The sequence below is a fragment of the Corvus cornix genome, chromosome 2 (assembly GCF_000738735.6).
Source record: "Corvus cornix cornix isolate S_Up_H32 chromosome 2, ASM73873v5, whole genome shotgun sequence".
NCBI classification, from domain to species: Eukaryota; Metazoa; Chordata; class Aves; order Passeriformes; family Corvidae; genus Corvus; species Corvus cornix.
Window position 1 is genome coordinate 51,255,517 of NC_046333.1, and position 27,439 is coordinate 51,282,955.

A 27,439-nucleotide genomic window follows, 5' to 3' on the forward strand; every position below is an offset into this window, starting at 1 on the left:
TGCATCTCTTAAAGAGTTACAAGTTACTGGTAACAGATTGCATAGTTTAGGGTAGGAGTTCATCACAAGATCAAATAGACTTTGTTAAGCAGGACTTTTGATATCCAAGAAGTAGGTTAAACATGGTCTAGAAGGGCAAACATTTACGGTGCGTTTCTGTTTGCAAGTCCCCGTGCACAGGATGTGACTACTTGGGGACAGTGCAAGACATGGGGAAGAAAAAGAAAGACATTTAAAGAATACCTTTTTCATTAGTACTATTTGGCTTTTGTCATTCTTCCTGCAGATTTGAGTAGAGGTGGAGAATATCAAATAAATATCAGTATTATTTTAGAACATGCACAGTACTTTTTTTTGAAAGGTGTCATTTTTGTTTTAAATGCACGCAAGTGGAGAGTGATACAGATAGATCTAATTCCTGAATAAAATGCTTAGCAATTGCAGAAAATTTCATTAACCCTTCAAGTCCTTCACCAGAGTGTAAAAAGCATTATCCTGCTCTAAATTCACTTTGACATTCCTTGTGTAAATATAGAGTTTATAAGTCTCCAGTGTGACTGGCAGTCTTTTCAGTGCAATTGATGACATATTTTGGGTTGAATTAGTTACAAAGACAGATATATAAGCACAGGGTTTAAAATATTCATGGTCACTGGTGTGGATTTTTTTGTCTGTGGATGGTCTAAAGTGTAATTGCCATGGGAGTCAGCTTTTAGCAAAGTTTCTTACAAAAGGTTTGGAGTTCAAGTGCCTATCATAGATAGGATCTCTGATCCTCACATCATGATTTTCCCTTTGGCCATGTGTTGTGTGTGCTGCTCTGAAATGCTGACTCTGTGTTGACAGGTTCCCTCTCGCTGTAACTTGCATCTGTTTTTGTTGCTCTTCTGCTTGCAGCCTGTCTCATTGATAACCTGCACACTTTTAATTCCAGACAGTCTTTTGACTTGCATTGTCATCTTCTCCTTTCAGAAGTGCCTAGCTGCCATTCCATTTACATGAGGCAAGAAGGCTTCCTGGCTCACCCAAACAGAACAGAAGTTAAGTTTTCTATTATGTATCACTTTTGTATGAGAGAAATGTAAAAAATTAAAAAGTCGGGGGGGATTTGGGATTCACTGGTTTAATTCTGCTGCTGGGAAGACTTGCATCATCCTTTCTCCCTTTTCAGTGTTGAGTTTCTGATGCACTGAATTTTTTGTAGTTTCTTTTAGTGCTGTGGGTTGATCAGGATAGAAGCAATTATATTATGAACTTAACTCATTCTGCTTTTCAAGGCCTCTAGCAGTTGAAAGGAAGAGACACTTAAAAACTTGTCTCTTTCACCCATTTTGCTCAAGTGACATTTTCCAGGCTGTTAGCATGACAGGCTCAGTTAACTGTGTTAAGTAATCCATTTTAAACTTTAAATTCAGTGAAGGTTTTGGGTTTTCCCTTTTGTTATTATTTCTGCAGTGTTTTGATGTGTCTTATGCCCAAACCGAGATACGTACCAAAATTCTCAATGACTTCAGTAGGACAGAGCTTACATAATTGTCAAAATTAATAATTCTAAGTAAAAGTACTTTATGTCCTAAAAATAAGAAGTCAAACAGAACTAAGATGACTGGAAGGGAAGTTATACCCTGGTTTTTACCCTGTCATGTTTTAGTTTATCTGTCTTACCAATATGTTATTTTCTGCTTGTTTGTTTAGGGTTTATTTTTCTTCCAATGTGCAAATTTCACAAACATGAGGAATCTGGTTTTGAGATGGATGAGAATCCAGATAGATGTGTGAATCAAAGTCTTCAGGAAGACTTCATTTGCTAGTGTAAAGACAGAATCGGAAAGATAACACATCTGGCTAAAATCCCATCTGCTTCTGGGTTGAAATAAAGACAGAAAAAAAAATGGTAGTGTTTAACAAGGAAGGTGAAACAGGAGATGGAAATTTCTAAGTCTTGTTATATGAAATTATATGAACTATAAAAGTTTGATAAGGAAGGTGAGAGACATCAGGAAAAAATCCACAAACTGCAGGGCCAATGGCAAAAGATTTTGAGTTTTAATCACAGCACAGATAGGGGAAAATCCATTTTAGCCATGTTATGTTCTCGTAAGGAGTTGGAGGTGGCAAAATTGTTATGAATGACGTTAAAAAAAGCAGTGATGTTTGCTAAATATTTGTTTTCTCTATTTGGAAATCAATCAACATAATTTTACAGAATAAAGGTCATGTCAAATCTGATTGTATTCTTTGCTGAAAATAAAAGTTTGGTTGATAAAGATGCTTGTATCTTATAGTTAGACTTCTTATGGCATTCAGTTTTCCTCTGCATTACATTCTGATTAAGAAGTTAGCACAAAGCAATATCAATAAAGTACACATTAAATACATTAAGACCTGGCCAACTGACAGATCTAAAAGAGGCTGTCACTGGGCAATCATCTCTGAATGGATTTTTTCTATTATAGTTCTGTAGGAATTGATATCAGGAGTGTTGCTATTCAATATTTTCAGTAAAGATATGGAACAAAGTTAATGGATAACTTTATGGCACAAAGATAGAGCAGTAAATAACAGGCAGGACAGGGCAGTCACACAAAGCAGTTTGAATTGTTTGGTAATCTGGGCACATTAAACAAAATGGTTTTTTTAATACATGAATGTAGACCAGGAGTGTGGAACTGGGAAACAATATCTTGGGAAAAAGGATTTTGAGATGGGCCTCCTCCTCCTCAGCTTCACAGTGGGAAACCAGCCCAACTGAACACTGTAAACTGAAGGCAAAAACCTTCTGTAATACTTTGGCAGTTGAAAGGAGGGTCAGAGGGTGGCAGGAGAGGAGGAGATGTTTTGTCTCACTCAGGAGCACTGGTGAGACTGATACTGATATGCAATACAGTTCTGGTTAAGCAAAACATTAGCATAATAGGAAATAGTAGGAGTGTGTACAGAAAGGTGTGCTAGAAAGACTGCTGGGTTGTTGAGAGTGTCTTTTAATGACAAAATATAATTTTACGAAATTATCTTAATTGGAAGGAACATCAAGAGCAGTGTGTGAGGGTGACTTCTGTGGGTGTGAGGAGGAAATACTGCATAGTACTTCTTTAGTCTTGCAGGGAAAATACCTAATGGTTAAAAGTCAAAGCCATGCTAGTTCAAACAGGAAATGAGACAAACATTTTGTAATAAATCATAGAGAAAAATGGGTGCTTTTTCATTTTAGCAGGTGGAGATTAACAGTCTTTTGGGAATGCATACATTAATTAAACACCCTTGTACTTAGGCCAAAATGTTGGGATTGGGCGGTGTGTAAAGGATGTGGGATATTAATCTGATTCCTGTATAACTTAGTGTTCCCTCTGGCATTAAGGCTGTGATCTCTTTTTTCTCCATGCATCTTTTATATAAACACCTCTCTCTTTTTAACTTACAGGCTGTATGTTTGAAAAGGGACCTAGGCAGTTTTATGATGACACTTGCGTTGTTCCAGAGAAGTTTGACGGTATGTATGACACATCTCTCTTTTTCCTGTGTAGGGAGATGAAAAAGAAAGAGATGAGGGACTTTTCTCTGTTGCTGATCAAAAGAGCCCAGTAACGTTCCAATTTAGGATTCCTTAACACACCATTTGTGGTGTGCCCAACCAAAGCTGACCTTTGTCTCTTGAAACCAAAGTCTCCTCTTCAATAGGATGTCATTCGACTTTTGCCAGCGAAAGATGCCTGCATCCAGAGTTGTGGCACAGCACCTCAGTTCCTGTACTGTTGAGAAGTAATAGGAGGATTTCCATTGCACTGATGATCACATACTGCTTGTTGTTTGAGATTTAATGAAAGATGTTCTTATAATTAGCAAAACAGTGGATAAAGCAGTAGCTTTGGTTTTACTGAGGATTAAGCCTCTTGTCTTGCTGTCTGTGAAGTGATGAATAGTGGGGAGTGAATGCGTAGGGCATTTTTGTGTTTGTGCCAATGTATTTGCACTAGGTTGAATGTACTAGTGGTTTATTTTTCAGTGGGATTGATAACAAATCAATGCTCTGTTCACAACACTACCAATTATAGCAGATTTTTTAAAGAGGAATTCTGAGGTCAATTAAAATGAATGGTCCAAATTATCCTCAGTTACTCTGACGTAAAATCAGTTTCCTGGTGTAACTCAGTTGATTTCAGATTTATTTCATTATAAGCAAAGTAGACGGACACTGTATTTCTTGCCAGTGACTCTGTTAGTCTTCAACTTTGAGAAGTAATCTGGAGACCAATTACTTAGATTTGCTAGAATGGCATTATGTTAGTGTACACATGCTAGTGTAGTGTTGTAACTTTTGTGTTAGTATGTATATGTCCAGCTTTATTTATATTAGCAGGAAAGATTAGGTACTTCCTGATAAACTTGTGAACAAATCTCTGACCACAGTTAAAAGTAGAGTTGGAGAATTGGTGTTTTTCTTCTGCTTTATTTTGTTTGTTTTCCCCTGAGAATCACTTATGGATTACAAAACTATTGCATGTTTAGCAGCATTTGTTGTATTTGCTGAAGATCTGGAGACTGAAATGAAAGTAATCCAAAGAATTGTACATTCTTCAAACAAAGTATCACATGTATTTTTGTGTTGGTAAGAAATAGATAAAGAATTTTAAACAATATTAGACCTAACTGAAGGTTGCTCTATCCAGTGTTGCACTGTCACTGCATTGACACATTCACGGAAAGGGTGATTTATTGAATGTCTACTTTATACACTGGCTTTGTAATGTGAGCTTGTTTGGATTTTTTTTCATTTTTTTTAAAGCACATTGTGTCAGGTATTTTTTTGTTCCCCACAAATGATTGTGGATCTGTTCTGAGTACCAGTGTCAAATTCATATGTACATTTATGGGAATGGGATCAGACGCTGTACTACAAGAAGTTAAAACTTGTTAACAGTAGCATTTGTCTATGTCTTCCTTGAAAAACCTTTTGGCTAGTTTGGGTTTTATACAGGAAAGGGAATGAAAATGAAAAAGGAATACAAATACAGTAAAAGAAATAAATGTTGGGAAGTATTTGTGTGCCTGCAAGGCAAGCAGTCTGCTGCTGGTTTCTATGACTGTCCATCGAGAGAGCACCTTGTACTCTAAAAGATTGATGTCATGATGCAAATAGGGGTGTTTATACTTGTAACATGATGTTTTGGGGGGAAAAAAATAGCAGATGTGTCATCATATTCTGGCCAGTAAAGCAAAAGTTGGATAAGCCCAGGACTAGTCTTGATGTTTCAGAAGTAGATTCTCAGCTGCTTCTTTTGAAATCAAAGATCAGCACAAGGAAAGAATTTGATCCTGTGTAATACCGCACTTGCTATTTGCACATTGCTTAGCTATCATTACAAGAAAAAAACCTGTCCTTGAAAAAGAAGGCCTTTCAGGACTGGAACTTGAACCTCACATAAACCAAAAAAGCCTTGTGTTGATTTATTTGTTTTCCACAGCTATTGAGTCAATTTTGTTTCCTGATTACAAAAGGAAGTGCTCCATTTTTAATATTATTATTCTGCCCTTCCCTACACAGAGCCATTCTGTAATGGCTGTCAGAGCATCCTAATACTGTGGTTGAATGTAAACTCCTGACTTTCCTTATTAAATAGGTCACACTGTTTATTGGAGGCTTTTGCTGTTCTGATAGTTGAAATTAGGAATTTTACCAGTATATCAGGGGTTGCAGTCCTTGTGTGGAGAAAAAAATACTGTCTGCTTCAGCATCAGACCTTTCATCTGTTGTTGTTTGCATGAGTTGTTCAGTATGAATATGATTTAAAAACAACAAAGACAGTATGGATGTAGCAGGATGGTTTTCTCATTGGCAATTTGTGGAACAGATGTAAGGGTGTTTTTAACATTTTTTAAAAGGTTTCTCTAGACTTAAAATTTTAGAAAAATTAACTTATTGCTTTTCAGAAGGAATACTAATTTAACATGTAGATGTGAGTAAAAGTAATTTTTGCTCATATGCAAGTCCAATATGCCACAGAGGAAGTTGTGTATCTGCAGGATTTACATGCCTATACATAAAGCACATACTGTTTAAGTCCAAGTCAAATACTTTGTCAAATTTTCCTTAGAAGCATTTGCATGCAAGAGAAGTTTCACTCAATAGGGTTTTGGAGCTTTATGAAGCTTACATTACTTTACCAAAACTGGGGCCTGGGCAAAGTATGGTACAGAAACACAGTTCTTCAGATATCAAAGTTGTTTCAAAAATAGTTTATGTTCTTTCGGAGAGAGGGTATTACAAAATGGTTTGCAAGAGATTTGCATTTATCGAAACTACACGGGGAGAGGCTTAGTGAGACTTCCATAAATGATGAATGAATTTAAGTGCTTTTTAGTATATTAATATGTTATTGTAAGTCCCCAGCAAACAGAGGAATGTTGCATTTGAGGGTGGTTGATCCTTCCCTCTGTTTTGTTAACCCTAATGATTGCTTTACAAGTTTATCTGACAAACTGAGAGATGGTGTTTCAGGGCATTGCTCCTGTAACGTTGTTGCTGTTGTGTGCAGGTGATGTCAAACAGGAGCCAGGCATGTACCGTGAGGGACCCACGTATCAACGGCGAGGCTCGCTTCAGCTCTGGCAGTTCTTGGTAGCTCTTCTTGATGACCCCTCAAACTCTCACTTCATAGCATGGACTGGCCGAGGCATGGAGTTCAAGCTGATTGAGCCAGAGGAGGTGAGTTAGACAGACAGCGTGCGCTCACATCCACTGCCCCGTCCTGCAAATTTAACTGTCCTCCTTTGGACTTGGGCCTTATTGTCCATCAGTATTTTGCTTCAGTAGTGCCTTAGAAGGGTGACAGAAAGGACTGGCAAGGGAAGTGCTTCAGCTGGGACAGAGGTGTGGTTAAGCATGGATTTGATTCCTAGTCCCATAAAATAATAAAAATGTTGCAAGTACTAGAGTTATTAAATACTTTGCTTTATTTGTGGGGTTCACGTTTTTCAGAATCACTTTATGGACAGAACTGTATTCCAAAAGCCGTTGAAAAATTGTCCCTTACTAGTCTTTCAACACCAAATATTAGGTTCATTAGATTGAATCATTAGGTTGTTTAGTACAGCCTTAGATCCTAGGCTTACAAACACTCATGCACATGCATGGCTCTTCTGAACCATGAAGGACTCATGGGATAGATAAAATTGCTTATATTCATGAACATTTGCTGAAGCATGGCTTAGTTCACTTGTGCGATAAACAGGAATAAATTGAATGTTTTATTACGTAAACTGTTTTGGACTAGGTAACGTTACGTAACATAGTCTGTATTCTAAACTATCATGGAAACTGTTGGAAGATCAGGTATATATGAATTTTGTTGTGGAGGATCTAATTAGGGTTGTCAAAAGACAGTATAATTCTGCTTTACTTTTTTGCCCCTTGAATAGGGTTTGCTGATAGAGGAGACCACAGCAAATTTTCTGACAGGATCCCCTCTGAATTAGAGCTGAGTGGGAAGGCTCGGGGGTGTATGGCTGCTTCTGCATTCCACCAGCTATTTCTGCTGTTTGCCATCCATCTGCTGGTATTAGCAGCCTGAAAGCTTTCTTGCATTTTATTTACATTGTCTGCTTACAGCTCTGTGGAGATGGTGGAGTAGCTGGGGATGGTGTCAAGACTGATGTCCCTTTTCTTCCTGATGTGGTCTGGCTGAGGAGAAGGTTGCTGCAAGGGGCCCGGTGCTGGCTCTCATTTGTCTGAGCATCCCCTGCTCTAGTGATAGTCAGTCTGCCATGGCAGATCCTGGCATTGTGTATCTGAGGATTTGAACTCAGAACAGTCTCAGTCAGTACGATACCGAAACTTTGCAAGTCTGCAGCCCTAGCAGGCTACATGGATTCCTTAGTTGTGTAACCTGTCCCAGAACAGAGCGAAATCTTTGGAAAGTCCTTTGTTTGGTTTTGGTGAATGATGTACCTAGTTTTCCCCCTACCCCAGTCTCCTATTTTTCACTCTTTTAGTTTTGTCTTGTCTTTAAGGTATGTCCAATTTTTTTCAAGATTGAAGAGTTTTATTGAGAAATGGTTTCCAGCAGATGGTGCAAAAACTTTATAGATTTTATTAGCTAAGGAAAGAAAACTAAGAAACCCCTAAGGCTTCCTTATTGTGTAATTCCCTGAAGAACTGGATATTCTAATTTAAGTTAAAGAGATCGTCTGCGTGTCTGACTATGTAGAAGTTGCTTTGTGTTTTTGAGCAGCATTGCATCCAAGATTGGGAGGAGGCTTGAAGCTTGTCTCACTCTGTGTGTTCTTAGGAGTACAAAGGAGCCTAAGTTGTTTTCATATGAATGTCATGAATCTGACAGAAACAGTAGATTAAAATAAGAATAGCCTATGGGAAGTTGCACAATTCTGTTGGTTGCCAAGTGTAAATTGAAGGGAAATCAAAGTGCTTGTTGGTTCTGCTGTGGCAGGTTAGGATGTCAGTGACATGACCTTTCCGTCCCATTCCTTACTGGCGGTTTATGCCCTTGTAGAAAGAGTAACAACAAAAATGAATATGTATCAGCTCCTGGAGTGCCATAGCTCATTCAGAAAGTAAGTAACTGTGAACTTTGGAGCCTGAGAATTGGGCATAGGTCCATTTATGCAGGCTTGTCACAGGGACAGCAACCTTCAGCAGGAAGGTAGGGCAGAAGGGTAGAAGCCTGAATCCCTTCCACAGGGCAGGACTAGGTAAATGCTGTGCAGTTCAGGGATGGGAACTGGACCTGATTGCTTGATCAGGAGTGTCAAAATGCTACACAATGTAACATATTCTTCACCATTACTTGTTGTTTATCTTTGCTGTGTATTTATTTATTTTGCAAGCCTTATGTTGGGGACTTTTAGGACTCCGATTAATGCAGGAAAAAAAAGCCTTGGAAGGAATAAAAAAAGAGTGATGTGGTCATGTGTTACAAAATTGACTAGGTGAATCAAAGTTAGACATCTAGGCCAAATCTGCAGCTGGAATAAATTTACATGATTGGAGGTGTGTTCCAGTACAGATAAAATGTAGCTGAAGTTAGCAGAGCTGCAATAATTTACTTAAGGCTGAAAAGCTGCACCACTGAAAGGAAATAATGCTTTCAAAAGAAATTTTAGAAATTATTGTCCAGGTGGAGACCAAAATCATGGATTTTGCTCAGTGCTGCATGTTGTCATGGCTTGCATCAAAAAGCTCCAGACAGCTATGGGAAGTTTCACAGAGCAGTCTGCAGAGAAGCTGCTTGGCTACTCTCCTTTTTCCAGAGCTGTATGCATATACACCTCTCAATCATTTTTATAAAATGTGCTTTAAAGAGTTCATCAGCTTTGCCTTTTTTCTCTCTGGTGATATTATAGTCATTTTTACAGACAGTAATTGAAATGTCACCAATAGCCGATTAAAATTTCAGACAAGGAATAAGGAGTTAAGCTCTTTAAACAAAGGGTCACTTTGACCAAAACTATCTTTAGCAATAAAACAGGAAGCAAAAAGTCAAGCTGAAAACATAAGTCAGAGAAGAAGGCATATTGCTCTCTATGGAATAGTTTCATGAGTTACTTGCAACTTTTCATTGTTATTTTTAAGGGTAATTATATGACTGCAACTATGAAATTTCTGTTCCATTCTTCATACCACCATATAGTTCTTCCAAGTGACTATTCTGCCTCCTCAGATAATTCATTTTTTTTGCTGAAGTAATGTTTAAGACTGGGAGTTGTCTTTTGACTTGTATCTCCTAATAATCTCAACATTGCTGTCATTCCTAGTGCAGTCTGTATTAGTTCATGAACTAAGTGTGTATACATGTGTATTTAAAATAACTTAGTTTTCTGACAGCAAGGAAAAGACAGGCATGGTACAATTATCCATAGTATCAAACTAAAGAAAGGTTTTTGTGAAAGTTTTCTGGTGTAACTTGCTAAATATTTTTTGTCTCTCATCTCCTTGTAGGGCTTTATTTTTTCATTGGTTTTCTTTATTAAAAAGCAAAGAAAAAGTCTAACTCTCCACCACACTGGCAAATAAGTATATTTCAAGTTTAATGATGATGTACATCCAATTAAAATTCATAGTAGTACGTGGGAAGTTCAGGTCATGGCAACCTTTTCCTATTTGTTGCCCCTGCAGGGTTTTCTCTCCTGCATCCCCAAATGAAGTATCTGATGATAAGATCTGCTTTTTAAATGCATTTAACAAATCATTGCTAATCCATTTTTGTGGCAGGTGGCACGTCGCTGGGGGATTCAGAAAAACAGGCCAGCTATGAACTATGATAAACTTAGCCGATCGCTTCGCTATTATTATGAAAAGGGAATCATGCAAAAGGTGAGTAGCTAATTTTGTACTACATTTCACCAGAGTCTTGCATGTTAATCTGTAGGTCACTTTACAAGGAGTACTTGTAATTGCATGGCTTAGGTAGTTTTTTCATCTGTTTAGGCAAACACTAAGCTTTTTGACCTACTAGGTTCAGCATATGCATTAAGATATTTTTTTTCTATGTAAAAAATGTCTGTGGTTTTAGGTCACACAATGCATTTCATGATTATAGGGAAAGAAGTAACATTCAAAAATATCCAAAAGAGCTTCCTGGCAGCTGGGAAAGACAAACAGTAGAGTACAGTATGATTAATGTTTTGCAGATCTAAGTCAGCTGCCCAGTGCTTGAGTACTTTAATGAGTGCAAGATAGGGGATAATAGTTATACCTATTAACATACCAAATACTTTAATATTTTTACTAATAGTGTTGTAATAATACTGGTTTTGAGTGGAATTTAATATTTATAATAGACTGAATTAGGAGAAATACTTAACAATCATTTATATATTACAGGCTAGTCTTGCTGACAATATTTAATCCATCCTCCTACTGTGGCTTGCTGATTTATATGTATATTTTTAAATCTTGCTGTGTAGTACTATGTAGATTGACTGAGAAATCAATAGGAGAGACCTGTCTGCTGTATCTACAAATCTGCCAGGTGTGATCAAAGATCATAATAAACACCTTGGACTGTAAAGCTTATTGCATATATTTTCACATTGGTCTTGTGACCAGTGATGATGAACATGTTTAAACCTGCTATATGCCAATTCCATGAATGGAAGCAGTGCTCTCAGCTCAAGTTACTGGGCAACTTTGACAGTAGGTTTTGTGAATTCTTACAAGTTCTCTTGCTTAGGTTATGAGACTGTTGTAGTGCACTGCTTTTTCACTATCCAGGAGTCAACTTGGGCAACAATCTGGGCTAGTATTGGCTTACAGTTCTTCGGTAGCTCAGCGCCTCATTAAGTTTTGTGTGTCACATCCCTGCACGCTGAGTCTTTGTAAAGTGGGTTGGAAACTGGGTCTGATCAGGGAGCAGCAGAAGCGCTTGGTTTCACTGGCTGGTGCTTCAGGTAGAGGAGTTCCTTGTTGCAGGTTACAGCTCAGCAGCACAGGCAGCTGCGCTGCCAGCACACTTCAAAGGCAACAGAGAGGCAAAAAAAAAGTAGCAGAGGGAAGCAAGTTGAAAAGATGGGGATAGAAATACCAGAAGGCTGATAATGCTGCCCCAACGCACACACCCATTTAACATGGAAAGTTTACAAGTACTTCTGACAGCTAGCTTGCTACATCCTAAACTACTACTTTATTATCTACAAGAATGTGTTTAACACACATTTTGAAAGCTAGCTTGTATACTTATTTTTCTGACATACCAGTGTTTCGGTTTTGTCCTGGGATCTCTCTATCTGGCCAGTTCATGTATGTTAAAATCTAATGGGGGTTGTAGATGCAAAGCAGGTTTCTTTATGGCAAAGTTTGTATGCATATTTTCCCTCTTTTTTTTTTAAATCAAGCAATGATAGCAGGTTAAGCAAAAGCCTGATTTCTGCATGCAACCTATAGTCTTATCAAACTTGCTGACATTATTTGATTTTAAAAATCTGCTGCAGATACAGTCTCTACCAAATTCTATTTGTGGAATACACAAGCTGAAATTTTAAGGAGGTGCTACAAACTATTTTGCACCCATAAGAACAGAGTTGTTAAGTTCACAACACTTTTTCCATCTTCACTAACTCACTTCAATGCCATAGTAGCTGGAGTTGCAAGAAGCAGATAATATAATCTTTATTTTAAATAATTTTAATAAATTGTGAGCATGCAATATAATGCATATTTTTAAGTGCAATTTTTTAAATAAGGTCCTTGAGAAGACACTACATTGACTTCTGTTTGTTTGTAATAAGACAGCAATTCTATGTTGTTTTTATCATTCTCTAGCTTTTAGGGAATTGAAGCATAGACATTTAATGCTATTTCTGATTAAGGGAAAACTTTAGGATCTTTGGACAAATTGCCCCTCCATAAGCAAATCCCAGCTTTGCGTGAGCAATTGCTAAGTACATATTAGCCTACGTATTTGCTTACGCTGTCCCTGTACAATCAGCATGCACTATAACTAAAGTGCTTTTATACGTAAGTATGAATCAATCTGTGTAAAGTGAAATCCTGATCTCTATCGTGCAATGTGATTCTTTTTTCCACTTTGCACACAGAGTGTGTAATTTTATTTTGCCACTGTAGTGACAATTTGTTTACATTTTCCAATAAGAACTTCCATTTGTGGTTAAGTATAGGAAACGATCGCAAAAAAATGTTTAGAGGTAGAATACTTAGTCCATCTTCCAACAGGATGTCATGTGTGGCAAAATCAAGAGTACTCTGCACAGTCTGCTTTGGCAGGTCCCACTTGTCTTTGCTAGGTCATTGCCTTACCAGTTCTGCTGTCACATTATTAATTGTGTAACTTGGAGTTGCAAAAGACAAGGTCTTATGCTGCACCTGTTTTCCCCTTCCGTTGTCCTAAGGTGGCTGGAGAAAGATACGTCTACAAGTTTGTTTGTGACCCTGAAGCGCTTTTCTCCATGGCTTTTCCGGACAACCAGCGCCCCTTGCTGAAGACTGACATGGAGCGCCACATCAATGAGGAGGACACTGTGCCCCTGTCCCACTTTGATGAGAGCATGGTCTACATGCAGGATGGAGGCTGCTGCAACACCCACCCCTACAACGAAGGCTATGTCTATTAACAACAGTGACAGTGAAGGGGATGTTTCCCCCTCCCTCAAGCTTCTCCTCTTTCCCAAGACCCAGAGGAAAGCTGAATCGACTTCAGTTTGTTTTTTAAATAGTACACTAAAAGGGGCTTTTCCTGTTGCATTACTCCTATGGTCTGCCATGGACAGCGCACTTTATTTGAAAGGGGAGGGTTGGAACCTAAACGTTATTCTGTGTAACAGGAGGAAAAGGGTGGGTTTGCTTTTTACTTAAGTTTGGGAAGGGAACATACAGGTTTTAAGTACAAAAAAAAGCTATATCATGTCTGTTTTGTTTCATATCAGCATAAGATATTGTACATTTTCTCTGGGTATCCGTAGTACAGTTAATTCTCATTGTGCAAAATAACCACTTGATGATGATATCAGCACAGCATGCCTAGGGCATTTGTTTCTTGCCATTCTTAATTGTCTTTCTGCAGTTATAAAAGAGAAACAAAGCATATACCACAGCATTTAATTTAGAAGCTTCCAGTGGCAGACCTTGTACCTTGCCTCTGAGAACAGAGAGATAGTTTTCCTAATTCTTTTTGTTTGTTTGTTTGTTTGTTTTTGGGTATGACCTTAAAAAAAAAAATCCTATTTAATGACAGACTGGCCATAAGTAGAGTGACCAAGCAGCAAAATCCCTGACTTCAGACTGAAAGCTGCATGCTGTATCTGGTGCCACATTGCTATACATATATGGCCCATGCTACGGCGTTGATTTTTCAAGATCCATTTGAGGGTAGTAATTACATGGGGTAGGCTTTCTGATGATCATGTCAGCATTAAATACAGGATCATGATCAGGAGGGAGAAAACATTTTGTATCCTTCCATTTCCTTTGGTACATAAATAAGTTATTTAATCAATAGGAATTAACTGTACTAAGTCACATATCTAATTATGCTGTTTAGACACAGCAAGCACTCCTTGAGAAAAATATCCAATACACTAAATAGGTACTTTAGTAATTTTTAGACACGGTACCCATTAATATGCATTTAAACCTTTTACTGCTGTGTTATGTTGATAACATATATAAATACTAGATAATGCTAATGCTTCTGCTGCTGTCTTTTTCTGTAATATTCTCTTTGATGCTGAATTTACTATGACCATTTATAAGCAATGCTGTAACTACAGGTAGCATTTCAGGACAAAATAGATGACTTGAACCATTTATTGCTTAGAAAATAGCTTACGCCATAGCTGTGCTATAAGCAGCTTTTATGCGCATCCACAAATGACTAGTAAGCTTCAGCTTGCTAAGGAAAGCTCTGCAGAACCTTTCGTAATTTTTGGTGGAACAGAGATGAACTGTCAAAGAATACCATGAAGTTGCTGTATGACGTTGTAGTGCTGGCACTGGTGTTACCAATCAACTTGTTTTGGACACTAAATGTAAATGTGATCAGATATGCTTGGAAGACAATTTAAATTTTGAGGGTTTTTTTTTGTTGTTTTGTTATTTTTTCAAATTGTTTTATTTTTTGAGAGGGGTTACCTTGAACACAAACCACACATGCCATTCTGTATGTAAAAAAAAAAAAACCAGAAAGCCCTGACAAAACCCCAAAGGTTTAAAATATTTATGAGCACCTTTTTTGAAATACAATAATTCATGGTTTGAAGGTGTGGAAAGGGAGGTAAGATCTGGATTTCATTTTTTTGCCCAGTGAAATTTAAATAGTTGTTATATGAAGTACCTCATTTTCCTAGATTGCCAAGAAGTGGGAGAAAAATAAATACATAACCATAAAACAACAAGAACAATTTTCATCATAATGGATGGATTTCAAAGACAGTCCTAGGTGGTAGGTTAATCTTCCATGCTTTGTCAGTTAAGACACTCCTTAAGTTATGAATATTTTAATACACATTTAATCAAAAGTAAAGAAGTAGTGGTCACTAGAAACCACAGGTGCATAAAAAACATTTGGGCAGGTATTTAATTTACCCAGATCCATGAGACAACATATTTTATGATATATGCCTTAATATGCCACCTAATTCTGTCATCCGTAGGTCTCAATGGCACTTAAATACTTGGTGATCAACCAAGAAAAAGAAGTCTAAAGTTGCAGAACTAGAAAAAAAGGAAAGGGAAAATGTTGAGTAATATTGTTTAAAAAAATTGTGGTTTCCATTGAAATAAGGTTCAAATGAAACATGCTTTGATGAAAAGTCCTTGGATTGGTTTTGGTTCTTTAATGTCAGCTCAGAGCGCCTCTTGCCTGTGGCAGGATGTGGGTGTTTGGGAAAGGGGTTGGACAAAAAAAGGAAAAAAAAAAGATTGAAAAATTGCATTGAATGTGTAATATTTAAGAAGAAAAATATATATATATCTGTATACGGTAGTGACTCACTGAACAAAACAAGCAGTCAGACCAACATTACATGATCTCTCAGCAGAAGACAAAAAAGTCTTTCACTGAACTGATTAACCCTTTTTAAAATGTACCTAAGAGGTTTATTTAAAGTCTATTTTTATTCCACTTTTTTGTTTGTTTGGGGTTGGGAGGTTTTTTTTGTTTTGTTTTGTTTGGGGTTTTCAGGTAGAATAATAAATCTGGCAGCTGATTTCTGCAAGATTGTTGTGTATTGGATTCCTAACCATTTGGATTGAAGAGGCCCCTGAAGAAAGGTTATTCTTTTGAAAGAGGAGAGGATTGTCTGTTCCCAGTGCCTAGAATGGATTGCTTCAAAGTGTAACAAAACAGAAAAAAAAAAAAAAGGAAAAAAAAAAGAAGGGAAAAAAAAATAGGTGAGGAGTATGTACAATTCATGTGTGTGTGTGTATATGAGTTATAGCCAGGAGTTAAGTTACCAAAGCATTGTATTTGACTTACAAAATGAAGGAGGATGGTCTATGTGGTTTTTGGGATTGATTCCTACTAAGAACATTTACACATTTTCAGAGGGCATTTTAATACCCTACTGGATTTGAATGTGGGATGTTTGGGGCTGTGGTGAGGGGCTGGGTTTTTGTTTGGTTGGTTTGGGGGTATTTTGGTTTTGTTTCCAAGCTGTGCCACAAGTGGAGAGCATACACATCTTTCACCTGTTTTTAGTAGGAGCTGTAGGAGAATGAGCTTCTCTGTGTTTTGCTTGTCTGTCTCTGTGCTGGGCAGTGGGGCAGCCAGGGCAGAGCTGCTGTGAAGCAAAGTCGGGAGGCATCGCTGGAAGACCCAGCACTGTGGAACAGCTGAAGGGGCTCAGGTTTCCTGTGCCATCACAGTTCACTCACACTAAGAGCTGAATGCAGGTGAAATTAGTGAAGGGCTTGGCTGATCCCTCAGAATCCATTTGAGAGAGTTAACATTACAAGTTTAGGACAATGGTCAGATTTTGCTTTAGGGATATGACTTCCAAGAGCCTGGCCTTTTCCTTCCAAGATTACACCAGTCTAACTTTCTCACACACCAGCAATAGGACAAACCTTAACATTACATTCACTGAAAGAGTAAATTTCTTCTGCTTCTCAGACCAAATTTGCTTGCTTTACTTACAGTGGTCTGCTGAGGTTACCAGGGGAAACTGGGATATATAAATGATTGTTTTTCTCCAGAAATTCCCTGCAAAGAGCCCTTTGCTCAGAATCTTTTCATCTTTGGGATTCTCTGCTACCTGGGACTGTTCCCCAGGGATTAATGCTTAGAGTTTTATTGCTCTTGACGTCTGACTGGTTTGGGCTGCAAGTCTATCTTCACAGGACAATATAATCTATTAAATATTTTTGCCTTCTTTGTGGTTTTTTTGTTTGTTTGGTTTTTAATAGCAGGAAATAGATCAATATGTACAAAAGGTATTATGAGGAAATCTTTGAGTTGTTAATGGCTGTACTTTCTCCTCTGAAGAGCATTAGCTTCAGTTCATGTATTACAGGTAATAGCACCCATAAACAGCCCTATTCAGTGCTCACATTAATAGTACTGAGGACTTTTCTAAATAGTCTCCTTCAAAGATATTTTGGGAGTCTTAATTAATATGGTATCTTATACTCTAAGAATCGTCACTTTGGAATTTTCCACTAACATAAGAGCCTAGGATCTAGCAATAGGAGGCTAGGAAATTATTTTCTCAGTTATTTTTGTTTATCTGAGGGTTTTTCTGTTGTGTGTTTGGGTTTTTTGGTTTTGGGGTTTTTTTTATTTTGTTTTGGTTTTTGGGGTTTTTTTTGGTTGGTTGGTTGGTTGGTTGATTTTTGCGTTTTTTTTGTTGGTTTTTGATGGTTTTGTTGGTTTTGTTTGGTTTTAAATCAGAGGCTACTCTGCTTGGACAGGACGTAGCAGCTGAGAGCAGGTGCCTGTGCCTCAGAAATTCCAGTTCAAAGTCCACTGCATTTTGCTAAGATACCAGGCTGAGAACTAGAGCATCTGCAATACAGTACTGAGCCCTGCCCTCCCTATGCTCTTACAGAAGAGGGAACTATAGTGCATTGTCTTTTGTTACTTCTGCTATGAGAGCAGTAATCTCTGGCAGAGCAGCAGAATGGAAAGCTAGGGGCAGTCACATTTTAAAACTGCAGGATTACCCAGATCTGTCTGTCTATCCCTGAGACTCACAAGTGCATCAGCAAAGTGCTGTCCCTTACCTCCCAGCTTTCGTGATTGTGTCGGTAGGTAAAGTTAACTTCATCTTTTACTTCAGGAGGTTGAAATATTGGTTTCCTCCTTGAACACCAATTTAATTTCTGTGGAAAGGAAATATCTGTGCCATCTTCTCATGTAATAGTCTGAAAATGTCTATGAAGTGTCTTGTTGACATTTCCCCAAAGAACTTTTTTTGTGTGAAAATGCTGCAACACGCATCACCAAAAGAAAGGGTAAATAAACTCCAAGAAGATATCCATACATCAGGTTCTCCAAAACTATAGCAGTATTTACTCTAGCAATGTATCATGTCTTTAATACTGCTGTATTGTCCTCATTACATAGTTTCATTGGACTGACCTCAAAAATACTCGGTGTACCTTGAAATTTTGTTCATTTTAAATGAGCCTTTAAATGAGTTATAGGAAGGTACCCCTGAGGCAGTGTTACAATCAAGCATTTGGATCTGGTAAGGCGTAATTCTGTGTCTTTGTCTTTGCTCTTACAGAGCTCTGTGGGCACATATGCCCATATAAATGCTTTTTAGTTGTGTGGTAGAGAGGTAATTACAGCCACTGGCTGGATTTGGGGGTTGAGGTGGTTTCATAGTTTTTGAGTATCTATGATTGGCTTTGTTTCAGAAGGAAAGTCTATATGTATCACTTTCCACAGTTACTTTCCAAGTAACCAGGTAGAGAATTGGTGTCCAAAATAGCATTTTTGCTATGCAATTTACGGTAGAGGCTATGGTATTTCCTTGCTGCTGCCCTAGAAAGGAAAGAGTTGAGGAGATTTCACCATTTTCTTTTCCCTTCCCTTTGGTGATAAGACCCAGCTGATCTATCTGAAGATAGCTTAAGCCAATTCTTCACTCACCCGTGATATTTTAGTGAACAGTCTGCTCATCAGTACAGTGGCACTTTGTAGAAGCTTGGGTACAGAGTGTTGAGTATTTTAGATGTACTGCAAAGGGCTTTCTATGGTGGCTTTCAGTGAAAACCTTGCATGGGCAGTGGCATATGGCTACGCCACCTAAATAGAGGCAGAAGGAGATTTTTTGCAGAGGCACCAGCTCCTGAGAGTTTGAGGCATTTGCTGAAATCTGCAGTTTAGGCTGCTTCCTGGCCAGCCAGAGTGAGTCTGCCCTGGAAGATCTGGCGGGGAGCTCTGTGTGCATGTAGAAGACCAGAGAGAGCACAATCCCAGTATGCTTGAGTGAGGAAGCACAGAGATGGGAAAAAGTCTGTCAGGGGCAATCTGGTTCTACCAAGTAGCTATTCCAGAGCTGATTAGTACAGGAAGAAGGAGGTTATATGACCGATACGGTAAATCAGAGAGATAATTATTTGAAAGACATGCTGCAGGAGAATCATAAGAAATGATGGAAAGTAATAAACTCTGTAAACAGCAGTGATTTTTTTAAGACCCTGGTGCTCGTGGGAGTGCTTCAGGAAAAGGAAGAGAGAAAGTAAAACACAGAAAGGGATGATAATATTAGATGAGAACAACAGGAGTCAAACCATGAACTGCTTTAGGGAACTTGGAAGATTGCAGTGTTTTAGATAAATGGAAGGGACAAAGATAAGTGCAGAGTCAGTACACTGAGATAAGAGCAAGAGAGAAAAGGTAATTGGAGGCAGTGCATTTTGTGGTCAGTGGGCCAAATGTGTTAGTCTCAGAGCTGCACTGGGGATGTTTGGCCCTGGTTGTATATCCCCAAAGACAGGAATATCAGTTCTGACCTTGGAGTGGTGGTTGATTATTTAGTAAAATCATCCGCACAGTGTTTGGTAGGTGTTGAAACAGCAAACCAGATATTGGAATATGCAGAGAGTGTTTGGGGCTGTAAATGTAGTGTCTTTATCATCCCACTGTACTTAAAAAATTCAAGCAAAAACCACAAACACAAAAGAAAAAAGAATACCTTTCAGGATAGTGGGGCAGGTTGTGGGTTGGTATAACTCAGCTTGGTTTCCTTGAAATCAGCTATGTAGCTTTATGTTAGCAGAGACTATAGCCTGTATTTGGTAATGTGTATGCCTGCCTAGCATAGTATATACACAGGAGTTTTTTACTTATTGCATTATTCAGAAAGATATACAAACGATCAAGACCTGGGGCATAGCATGAGTCCAATAATAAAACATGAAATTAAACAAAAGTACATGTCTTCTGAATTCTACTGATGTAGACAAGTCATTCCCTTTTTCTATAAAGCTCTCTGATGGAGCTCTATACATACCTCTAATCCTTGCAGTTAATTTTTTTGACCAATGCTGGCAGACTCTGTGTGCTGGAGTCTCTGCTCCAGGTGGCTCAGCACTAGTTTCTACGAATGTATCTGGGATCTCTAGGGTCAGGCTGCCTGCCAAGCTTGTCACAAAGACTGTGAACATTTACAAGTCTTAAGGAGTACACTAAGCTTCCAGTCATTCTCTATAACAGCAAAAATCAGGTACATCACAGATATAGCCAGAAAGGCCAGACCGGCAAAGGAATGCACCTCTGGCTACAGGTGACTTGGGTATACCTGGACATGAGTATTTGAAATGAAGGCACAAAGTTCTATTGGCACAAGGTAGTTCTGTGTACACCATTTTGTTTGAGTCCTCTAATTGAACTGAAAAAGGAGTAACGCAACTCACTTAAGTAGTTTGGATTTTTTTACACTAAATTGCAAAGGCCTGTGCATGTTTACAAAGCTCCTGACATTGGGGTTGGAGTTATTTTTAAAGGGAGAAGAGAAATATTGCTGCATTTATGTTTAGCTGGGAAGTATATGTCTTTTAACAGAGTAGAAGTGAAAAAAAATCAAGAATAAAATTTGACCAATTAGTGAGTAATACGCATTTTCTATCCCTACCACTAACACCTTTCACCATATTTGCTCTCTGCGTAATATTTTTGCATAAAGGAACTTAAGGCTATATAGTAACATAATGGGTTGAAGTAGAGCTAAGAAGTTACAACCCTGAAAAGTAAGGAGAGACAGAAAAACATGCTGATAAATGTCTTTCCATTCTCATATCGCCTCTAAACTTATCAATTCCATATTCCATAATGCTCTAAGTTCCAGCATCAACAGATAACATTAAGCAGTACATATCATAATTTCATCAGACTTGGACTGTTCCTTAAAACCTTAGGTGACTTCATGCATTTATATCAATTTCATCAACAGAGCAGTGCCTCTGACTCTCTGAAAGCAGGTGTGGATCCAAGACCAGATTTCTCATGACAAGAAGGTTTGGATTTTGATGGAGTGCTTATGACACACACAGAAAGAGACCCAAATCTCTCATGTAAAATAATAGGAGAAACTCTGGAGATATTGTGTATGTTATGTCTTCAGTTAGTAATATTTTTGGAAGACTAAAGGCGGTTTTATTTAGCTGATTTGTGTTACTTGGGGGGGACCATGTGCATAAACTATAACGGGAAGTCAGTATTACTGAAAATTTATATAAGAGGATTTAGCCAGAGAAGTGTGACCTGCTGACTCATTGTTCCAAAATGGTATCAGTCTAAAATATCATTGCATGTGTGAGCTGAATTCTCATACAAGCCCTAAATGGGACAGACAGTAGCTCCATACATTAGGAGGACAGGCTGTCATAGCTGTATCAGTAGAGAAGAGCAAGGAAAGAATCCTGAAACCATTAATCATAAGGAAAGAAGATTAAAACTTTCAGTGTTGGTGAAAATTGGCAAAAGCAAGCAGTAAATTGTAATTGATGAGAAACAAAAATTAGCTTGGAATGGCTTGCTGAGAGACCTTTGATTCTGGGACAGCAGATGAGTTCAGCTTCTGTTGGACTGCACATCCAGGACATATAAGTAACTCAAGCCAATGAATTTTTGCACTACATGAAGTGGTCTCAAATTTGCTTAAAAAAAAAGCCCATCTGGAATGTTCAACGAGATGTGCTAAAGAAAACATCATCACATAAGAGAATGAACCTCTATATTGATAACAGAAAAAAAATTCAAATCAGTACATGGACAGCAACATTATTGTTAAAGAAAATGGCCCTTAGAAGGGCCTATATACATAGCAAAAAAGGACATCAAGAAAAACAAGATTCTCCAATATCTCAGGTTTTAAATGTTAGAGGTATAGTGTAGCTTGCGTTTCTCATGACGCTGCTTTGAAGGAAAAATAAGCTTCCCCTTTAAAATTCAGTAGCTATCAAGATTCCTAATGTTCTTCTTTATTCTTATTGTTGAAAGGTAAAATTCAAATTTAAAGCTAAAGCCTGAAACCCACTCTTTACTGAATACAGTTGTTGCTATGTCACAATTATAGAATAATCATGGAGCAATGTGGTAGAGGGTTTTTATTGACATGGATATGAAGGAGTTGTGTTACTGTGCCCGAGCTGCTTGTTATTTCCATGCTGTTTGTTTCTGGAGACAGAAGTATGTTTTACAGCTTTCCCCCTGCCCAAATAAAAAAAGGCTTTTATAGCAACAATTCCAAGCCTTTTTTTTCCCCTGAGCCTCATACGCTTAAAAAAAAAAAAAAAAAAAAAGAAGGAGAGGGAGAGGGAGAAAACTATTCTTCAAATGTTTAGAAATTTTAAAATATTGGCACAGATTTCTTTATTTCTCTGTTTATAAAGTTAATGACTGTAAAGGAAAGTCTCAAGTCCTGACAAAAAATTTGAAAGTGAGGTCAAAATAGAGCATCTTAGAGAAGTAGCACAGATGTGTTAGCTAATATTTTTGTACTCACACACATATTCGAACTGCTTCTTTCAACAAAAGTTTTCAATTATTTCAGAGTTTTATAAGATAGAAATTGGTGGTTCCTATTTTGCCTAAACTTCAGATTTTGTGGGAAAAGAAGGAAAACTTTATCAGAAAAGAAAAGAAAGAAAGATTAACTTTTCCAGATTGCTGGAATATGAGATTGCCCAATGGAGCAGGGAAAAGGAAGTTAAAAATGAATGGATAATTACAGTTGACATATAGCTTTGTGATTTACTACATGGATACTATTCATGTACATAGACTCTATAGGCACTTTATATAATAGCCATGTAATTAATGTATACATTATTAATATATAAGTGCTTCTATTAAGACACATCATTAATGATTCTGCCATCCTGAAGCTGTAAGACACAACTTAGTGTGATCCCCATAAGGCATTTATTCCCGTCTGTCAGAATTAGACAAAAAAGCTGCACTAAATTTTTACCAGTACATAAAATCTTATAATAAAAGTTTATGAAAGTAGCCAGTCTATTTACCCTGGAAAAGGGAACACAGAGGCCAATTTTTGGTGAAATGGGTAGAAAAGATACGGAAGTGGACCAAGGAGGACTTAAAATATAGTCAGGCCGTATAGTCATATCTCTAAGAAAAGACTATAAAAAGGGCTGCACTGATATATATTCAAAGTTTAAAAATATAAAATTTTTGGTTTTCCTTTGTCTGCTTTCAAAATAGCTGTGGAAATTAAAAAGGCACTGAGCAGTTCTGAGAGGAAAAACATTCAACAGATTCCTATTACTGGCATAAGACAATCCATTTATTTGTTGCAAGTTTCTGCATAACAATAGAAAAATGTTCACCTTCCCCCGAGAACTGTAAAACAGAATATCTTCACAAGACTTCAAGAAAAAGAGTAATAATTAGTGAGTTGAAGGCTAAATATAATAATTACAGCTGGTAGCAGAAAGTTAAGGACTGCAAATATAATCAGCTCTGTCAAAATAAGTTAAAGAGAAGAGTATTTAGTCACAATGTTTTAATATACACAGTTCCGGTGTTTTCTCTGAATCTGCCTTGAGGTCTACAGACTTTAGCTCCCTCTGCCTTTTTTAGACCTGTAAACGATGTATGGTTTCCTGAATGCATGAACATTCTCTGCACAGGTGAAACTCTGAACTGTGAAGCAACAGACTTCAAAGGCCAATCACAATCAGAAGCATCAGTTTTTGTCCACATTTTCTGGCACTGGAACTCCATTCAATGGGTTGGTAAGTTCTCCAGAATTTCCAGTAGTTCTTTGAATGTTTCTGTACAGTTTAGTTAGAACGAGAACTCAGAAGTCTATTTAATTCAGTAGGACTGGGCCCAAGATTTCCCTGTTTCTCTACCTCATTTTCATATGGATGAAGCTAATCTTGTATGCCTTATTGGATTTTTTGTGTTTGCTTGCTATGAGAAGACTGATTCATTCTGCCTCTGCCCCTTCTTTATACATTTATTCTTGTGTAGAGGGTGTGAATTGAGCAAGGTCAAACCAATCAGCACAAATGCAAATGAAGATAAAAAAGTAAAGAACTGGGCTGTGGCATCCAGTTGTTTGCTATCTTCTCCATGCAAACCCAAGAGTTTTTCTTCCTCTGTTTTTTAGCAGTAACAGACTATTACTTATTTTTATTCTGTATCTCTGTCAGCACCAGAATACTGCAATCTGCTTTTTCACCTCTTCAGATGAGAAAAATAATTTTTTCTTTTTATCCCATGTACTTCCATTTGCTTATGTTCTTCTTCTGTGTTTTACACTCTTTCATTGTGAAAATCCCATTTTCACAAAGCTAAGGCAGACATACCAACTTATTCAGACAGGTTAACATATCTTACTGAGAGTACTGTGGCAGATAAACATTACAAAAGGCAAGTATCTGCAATATTTTGTCTTAGAGTATAAACTATTCTAGCACTGTCCACTACAATAAGACCACTGTAAGTCTGTAGAAGGATATTATGTAGTATTAAATTCATCTTCCTTGCTGAAACATGGACAGAACAATTTCAAACACAAAGAAAGCATTACACATCTCTGCCTTATCCCCGTTCCTCTTTTTGAGGTGACCATCATCCTGTAATGCGATGATGCTAGTTTTACACTGCCTATTGCCATCAATATATTTGAAAAAAACTCTTTTTATTGCCCTCCACATTTCTGGCCAGCTTGAACTCCAGCTGAGCTTTGGCTACATGAATTTTCTCCCTACAGTGGAAAGCAGCATCCCTCTATTCTTCCCATGTCACTTGACCTTGCTTCCACTGGGCACACACCCTCCTTTTATTGCCCTATTTCAAGAGAAGATCCCTGTTCAGCCAAGCTGTCCTTCTGCCTGGCCTGCTTGACTTCTGACAGTTGGGAGCTGCCTGCTCCTCTGCCCTTAGGAGGTGATGTTTAAAATGTGGCCAGCACTGATGGACCTCAGCAGCTTCAAAAAACAAGGGCCAATACCTGATTTCTGCAGGAGTGCTGTCAGGATAGGCATCTCCTGCTAAACAGAACCCATAATGGCATCTCCACTCAATGGGAAACTATAGAATAAGGTTGGATATTTTGGAGGCTTTGAAATCTCAGTAAGAGAAAAAATCAATCAAAGTGCTTGCATATCAACTACACTCTGGACTTACTAGGAGGTTTTTCTATCCTCTTCCAATTCCACCTATGCCCAAGTTATTTTGTATTGTCAAAGGACTGATGGAGCAATACTGAAAACCCAAAATTTTTACTACCATTCCCTGACTCACAAACCAGGATCTGTTTCATTTGAATATTTTTTATTCATCTAGGAGGGGAATTCAGGATGGTTCTTTGTTTTTCACTATTACTTTTAATAAATTATCGAAGTAGCTAATAATAACAGGGGCTAAAGATCTATTGTGCAATTCATCCAAATCACAGTGACCTTTCTTTGAACATGAGCTATCAAAAGTACATCATGAGCATGACTCATATGAGACCTCAACATTTGTTTGCTTTTGTGCCTAATGCCAGAACTTAAACTCTGTTCTTCCAAGGCTGAAAGGCTAATGTACTAATTCACACTGTCATGCAGCTGCCTATTTGGTTGAGTTTTCTGTTCTTCTCACAGAAGGTTAATTTCCATAAAAGGGATTTTGATTTCACTGGGTTTGTTTGGACAAGATTTTATGGGATTTGGTTTCAGTCGTGGTGTTTGATGTCTCATTACATAAAGAAATACAGCACAAGAACAGAAAATACTGTTTAATTTTTCACTGCACAAGCCTGTCTTTTTGTATTGAATGTGTGTGCAGGTATGTTGCCCCAGGGTAGTGGACTATTTTACTGTGTCTAACATTTAGCAACATTATTTTAAGCCAGAGGTCTTTGTCACTCTGCTTTTTATGGTGCTTATTTTCAAGAGATACGTATCAGAAGATAAAACTGGTTGAACTAGGTGATAGGCAGTAGGAACCAAATAGTTCCACTTATCAGGCCATGGGTTCATAGTGATCTCAGGAAAATTTTTGATTGCTAGAAAGTCACTGCAGAAATCCTAGGATTTTCACAGCCATGAGTTAGAGGTGTGACAGATGCACAACAACCCCAATGAGACAGAGCAAAGTTAAAGTTAAAGCAGCTGGTAGATATGCACCTGATCAAGGCATACAGCTCTTGAAGAAATTATTTTCCACAGTTGTCTTGTAATTAGAGCTAATACCACTGATTAATAATAGAAGGAAGGTGAAAGAACCTGTAGGTTGTCATGACTCAGATTCCTTTTTTTGTTCTGGCCTCTCCAGCATGCAAGAATCAAAATGTAGAGCAAAAATTTCCATCAAGAACCCATAATATAACTAAAGTAGTGGAAAGAAAAGTCTCAAGGAAGTAAACAAATTCATCTTCTTTAACTCCAGTGGAAGAAATCTAAGTTGAGATCAGTCTTGTACAACCTTGCTGAATTTAAAGCCATTTGCACGGGGGTAACTGATGGCAGCATTTGCCCCTGCAACTAATTTAGAAATACATCTTCATTTGGCACAATCCAGCAGAGATGAAAGGCAGCAGCACTTTGTGAGCTCTGCTGAGCAAAAAGGTTTAAAGCAGCTGACAAGCAGCATAAGATATTGTTGTACCAGTTTGTATCGATTGTGCTGGAGGGCACCTCCTTCTGGAACAGGATTGATTTTTGTGTGTTTTCACAAAGAGATTTTAATAGTCTTTGTACTTACTGTCATATCGCAAAGGCCCATAAGCAAGGCATGCCTGATACCACAGCTTTAAATGATCAGCCCTCCAGCTTGCACTAAGTATCAATTAATACTGTATAAAAACATCTCCAATGCACTTATACCGAAAACCAATTTTTATAAGCTATAAGGTCAAATTTCTGCACTTGTGCTACAGTGAAGAAATCAGCGCCATCCAGGAATTAAATTAGCTCAGCTTCAGAGAGTGATTAAGAGAAAGAGTACTCAGTTTCTGCTTCTTTGTTAAGAAGGTCAAATTTTTTCTTAAACTCATGAAAATGTGAAAGCTGTTAATTGCAATCATTTGAGTCATTGAATAGAAAATTGTTCCTAGAGTTTTTTCTTTTGTTACTTCACTCAGAAATTTAATGCCTCTATAATTTCCTGAGGTAAAAATTCACAGCGAAGAAATTACTAGCTAGTTAACTTTTTAAAATTTGGACAGAAAAATCACAGAAAAGAGCGTAGGGGTTTTGTGCCTTATATAAGTAGGCATGGTCAAATGACTATAATATTACTAAAGATTTATCATAGATCATTGATACTACTATCAATACAATGGTACTTCTCCACTTGGAAAACTCATGGAGAATTTAGCAGAATTGATAACCAAAAATGGAACACAGAATATTATGTGTAGATTTGAAAAAACATCAGTGATGTGATAACTATAGTAACTTTCAATGGGTCTGTCAGAAAAAAATTATTCTCTTCTATTGAGCTTTTCCATAAGATGAAGAAATCCTTTATGAGTCTATATCCAGTCTGCCATCAGATGCCAG

The 27,439-nt window shown here is 37.7% G+C and overlaps 1 protein-coding gene and 1 long non-coding RNA gene across 15 annotated transcripts in view; one reads left to right on the forward strand and one right to left on the reverse strand.

Moving 5' to 3' along the window:
• The window catches only part of ETV1 (ETS variant transcription factor 1), a 66,235-nt gene extending 50,551 nt beyond the window's left edge, over positions 1-15,684 (forward strand). For all 6 annotated transcript variants that reach the window (XM_010399097.4, XM_039571565.1, XM_010399098.4 and 3 more), the window contains 5 exons: positions 973-1,041; positions 3,422-3,490; positions 6,534-6,703; positions 10,226-10,327; positions 12,862-15,684. In XM_010399097.4, the coding sequence (XP_010397399.2) occupies positions 973-1,041; positions 3,422-3,490; positions 6,534-6,703; positions 10,226-10,327; positions 12,862-13,083 (632 nt within the window). In that variant the 3' untranslated portion in view covers positions 13,084-15,684. The remainder of the gene's footprint in view (positions 1-972; positions 1,042-3,421; positions 3,491-6,533; positions 6,704-10,225; positions 10,328-12,861) is intronic.
• LOC109144527 overlaps positions 1-27,439 on the reverse strand; it is a 271,701-nt gene that overhangs the window by 9,198 nt on the left and 235,064 nt on the right. The gene's annotated exons all lie outside the window — the stretch shown is intronic.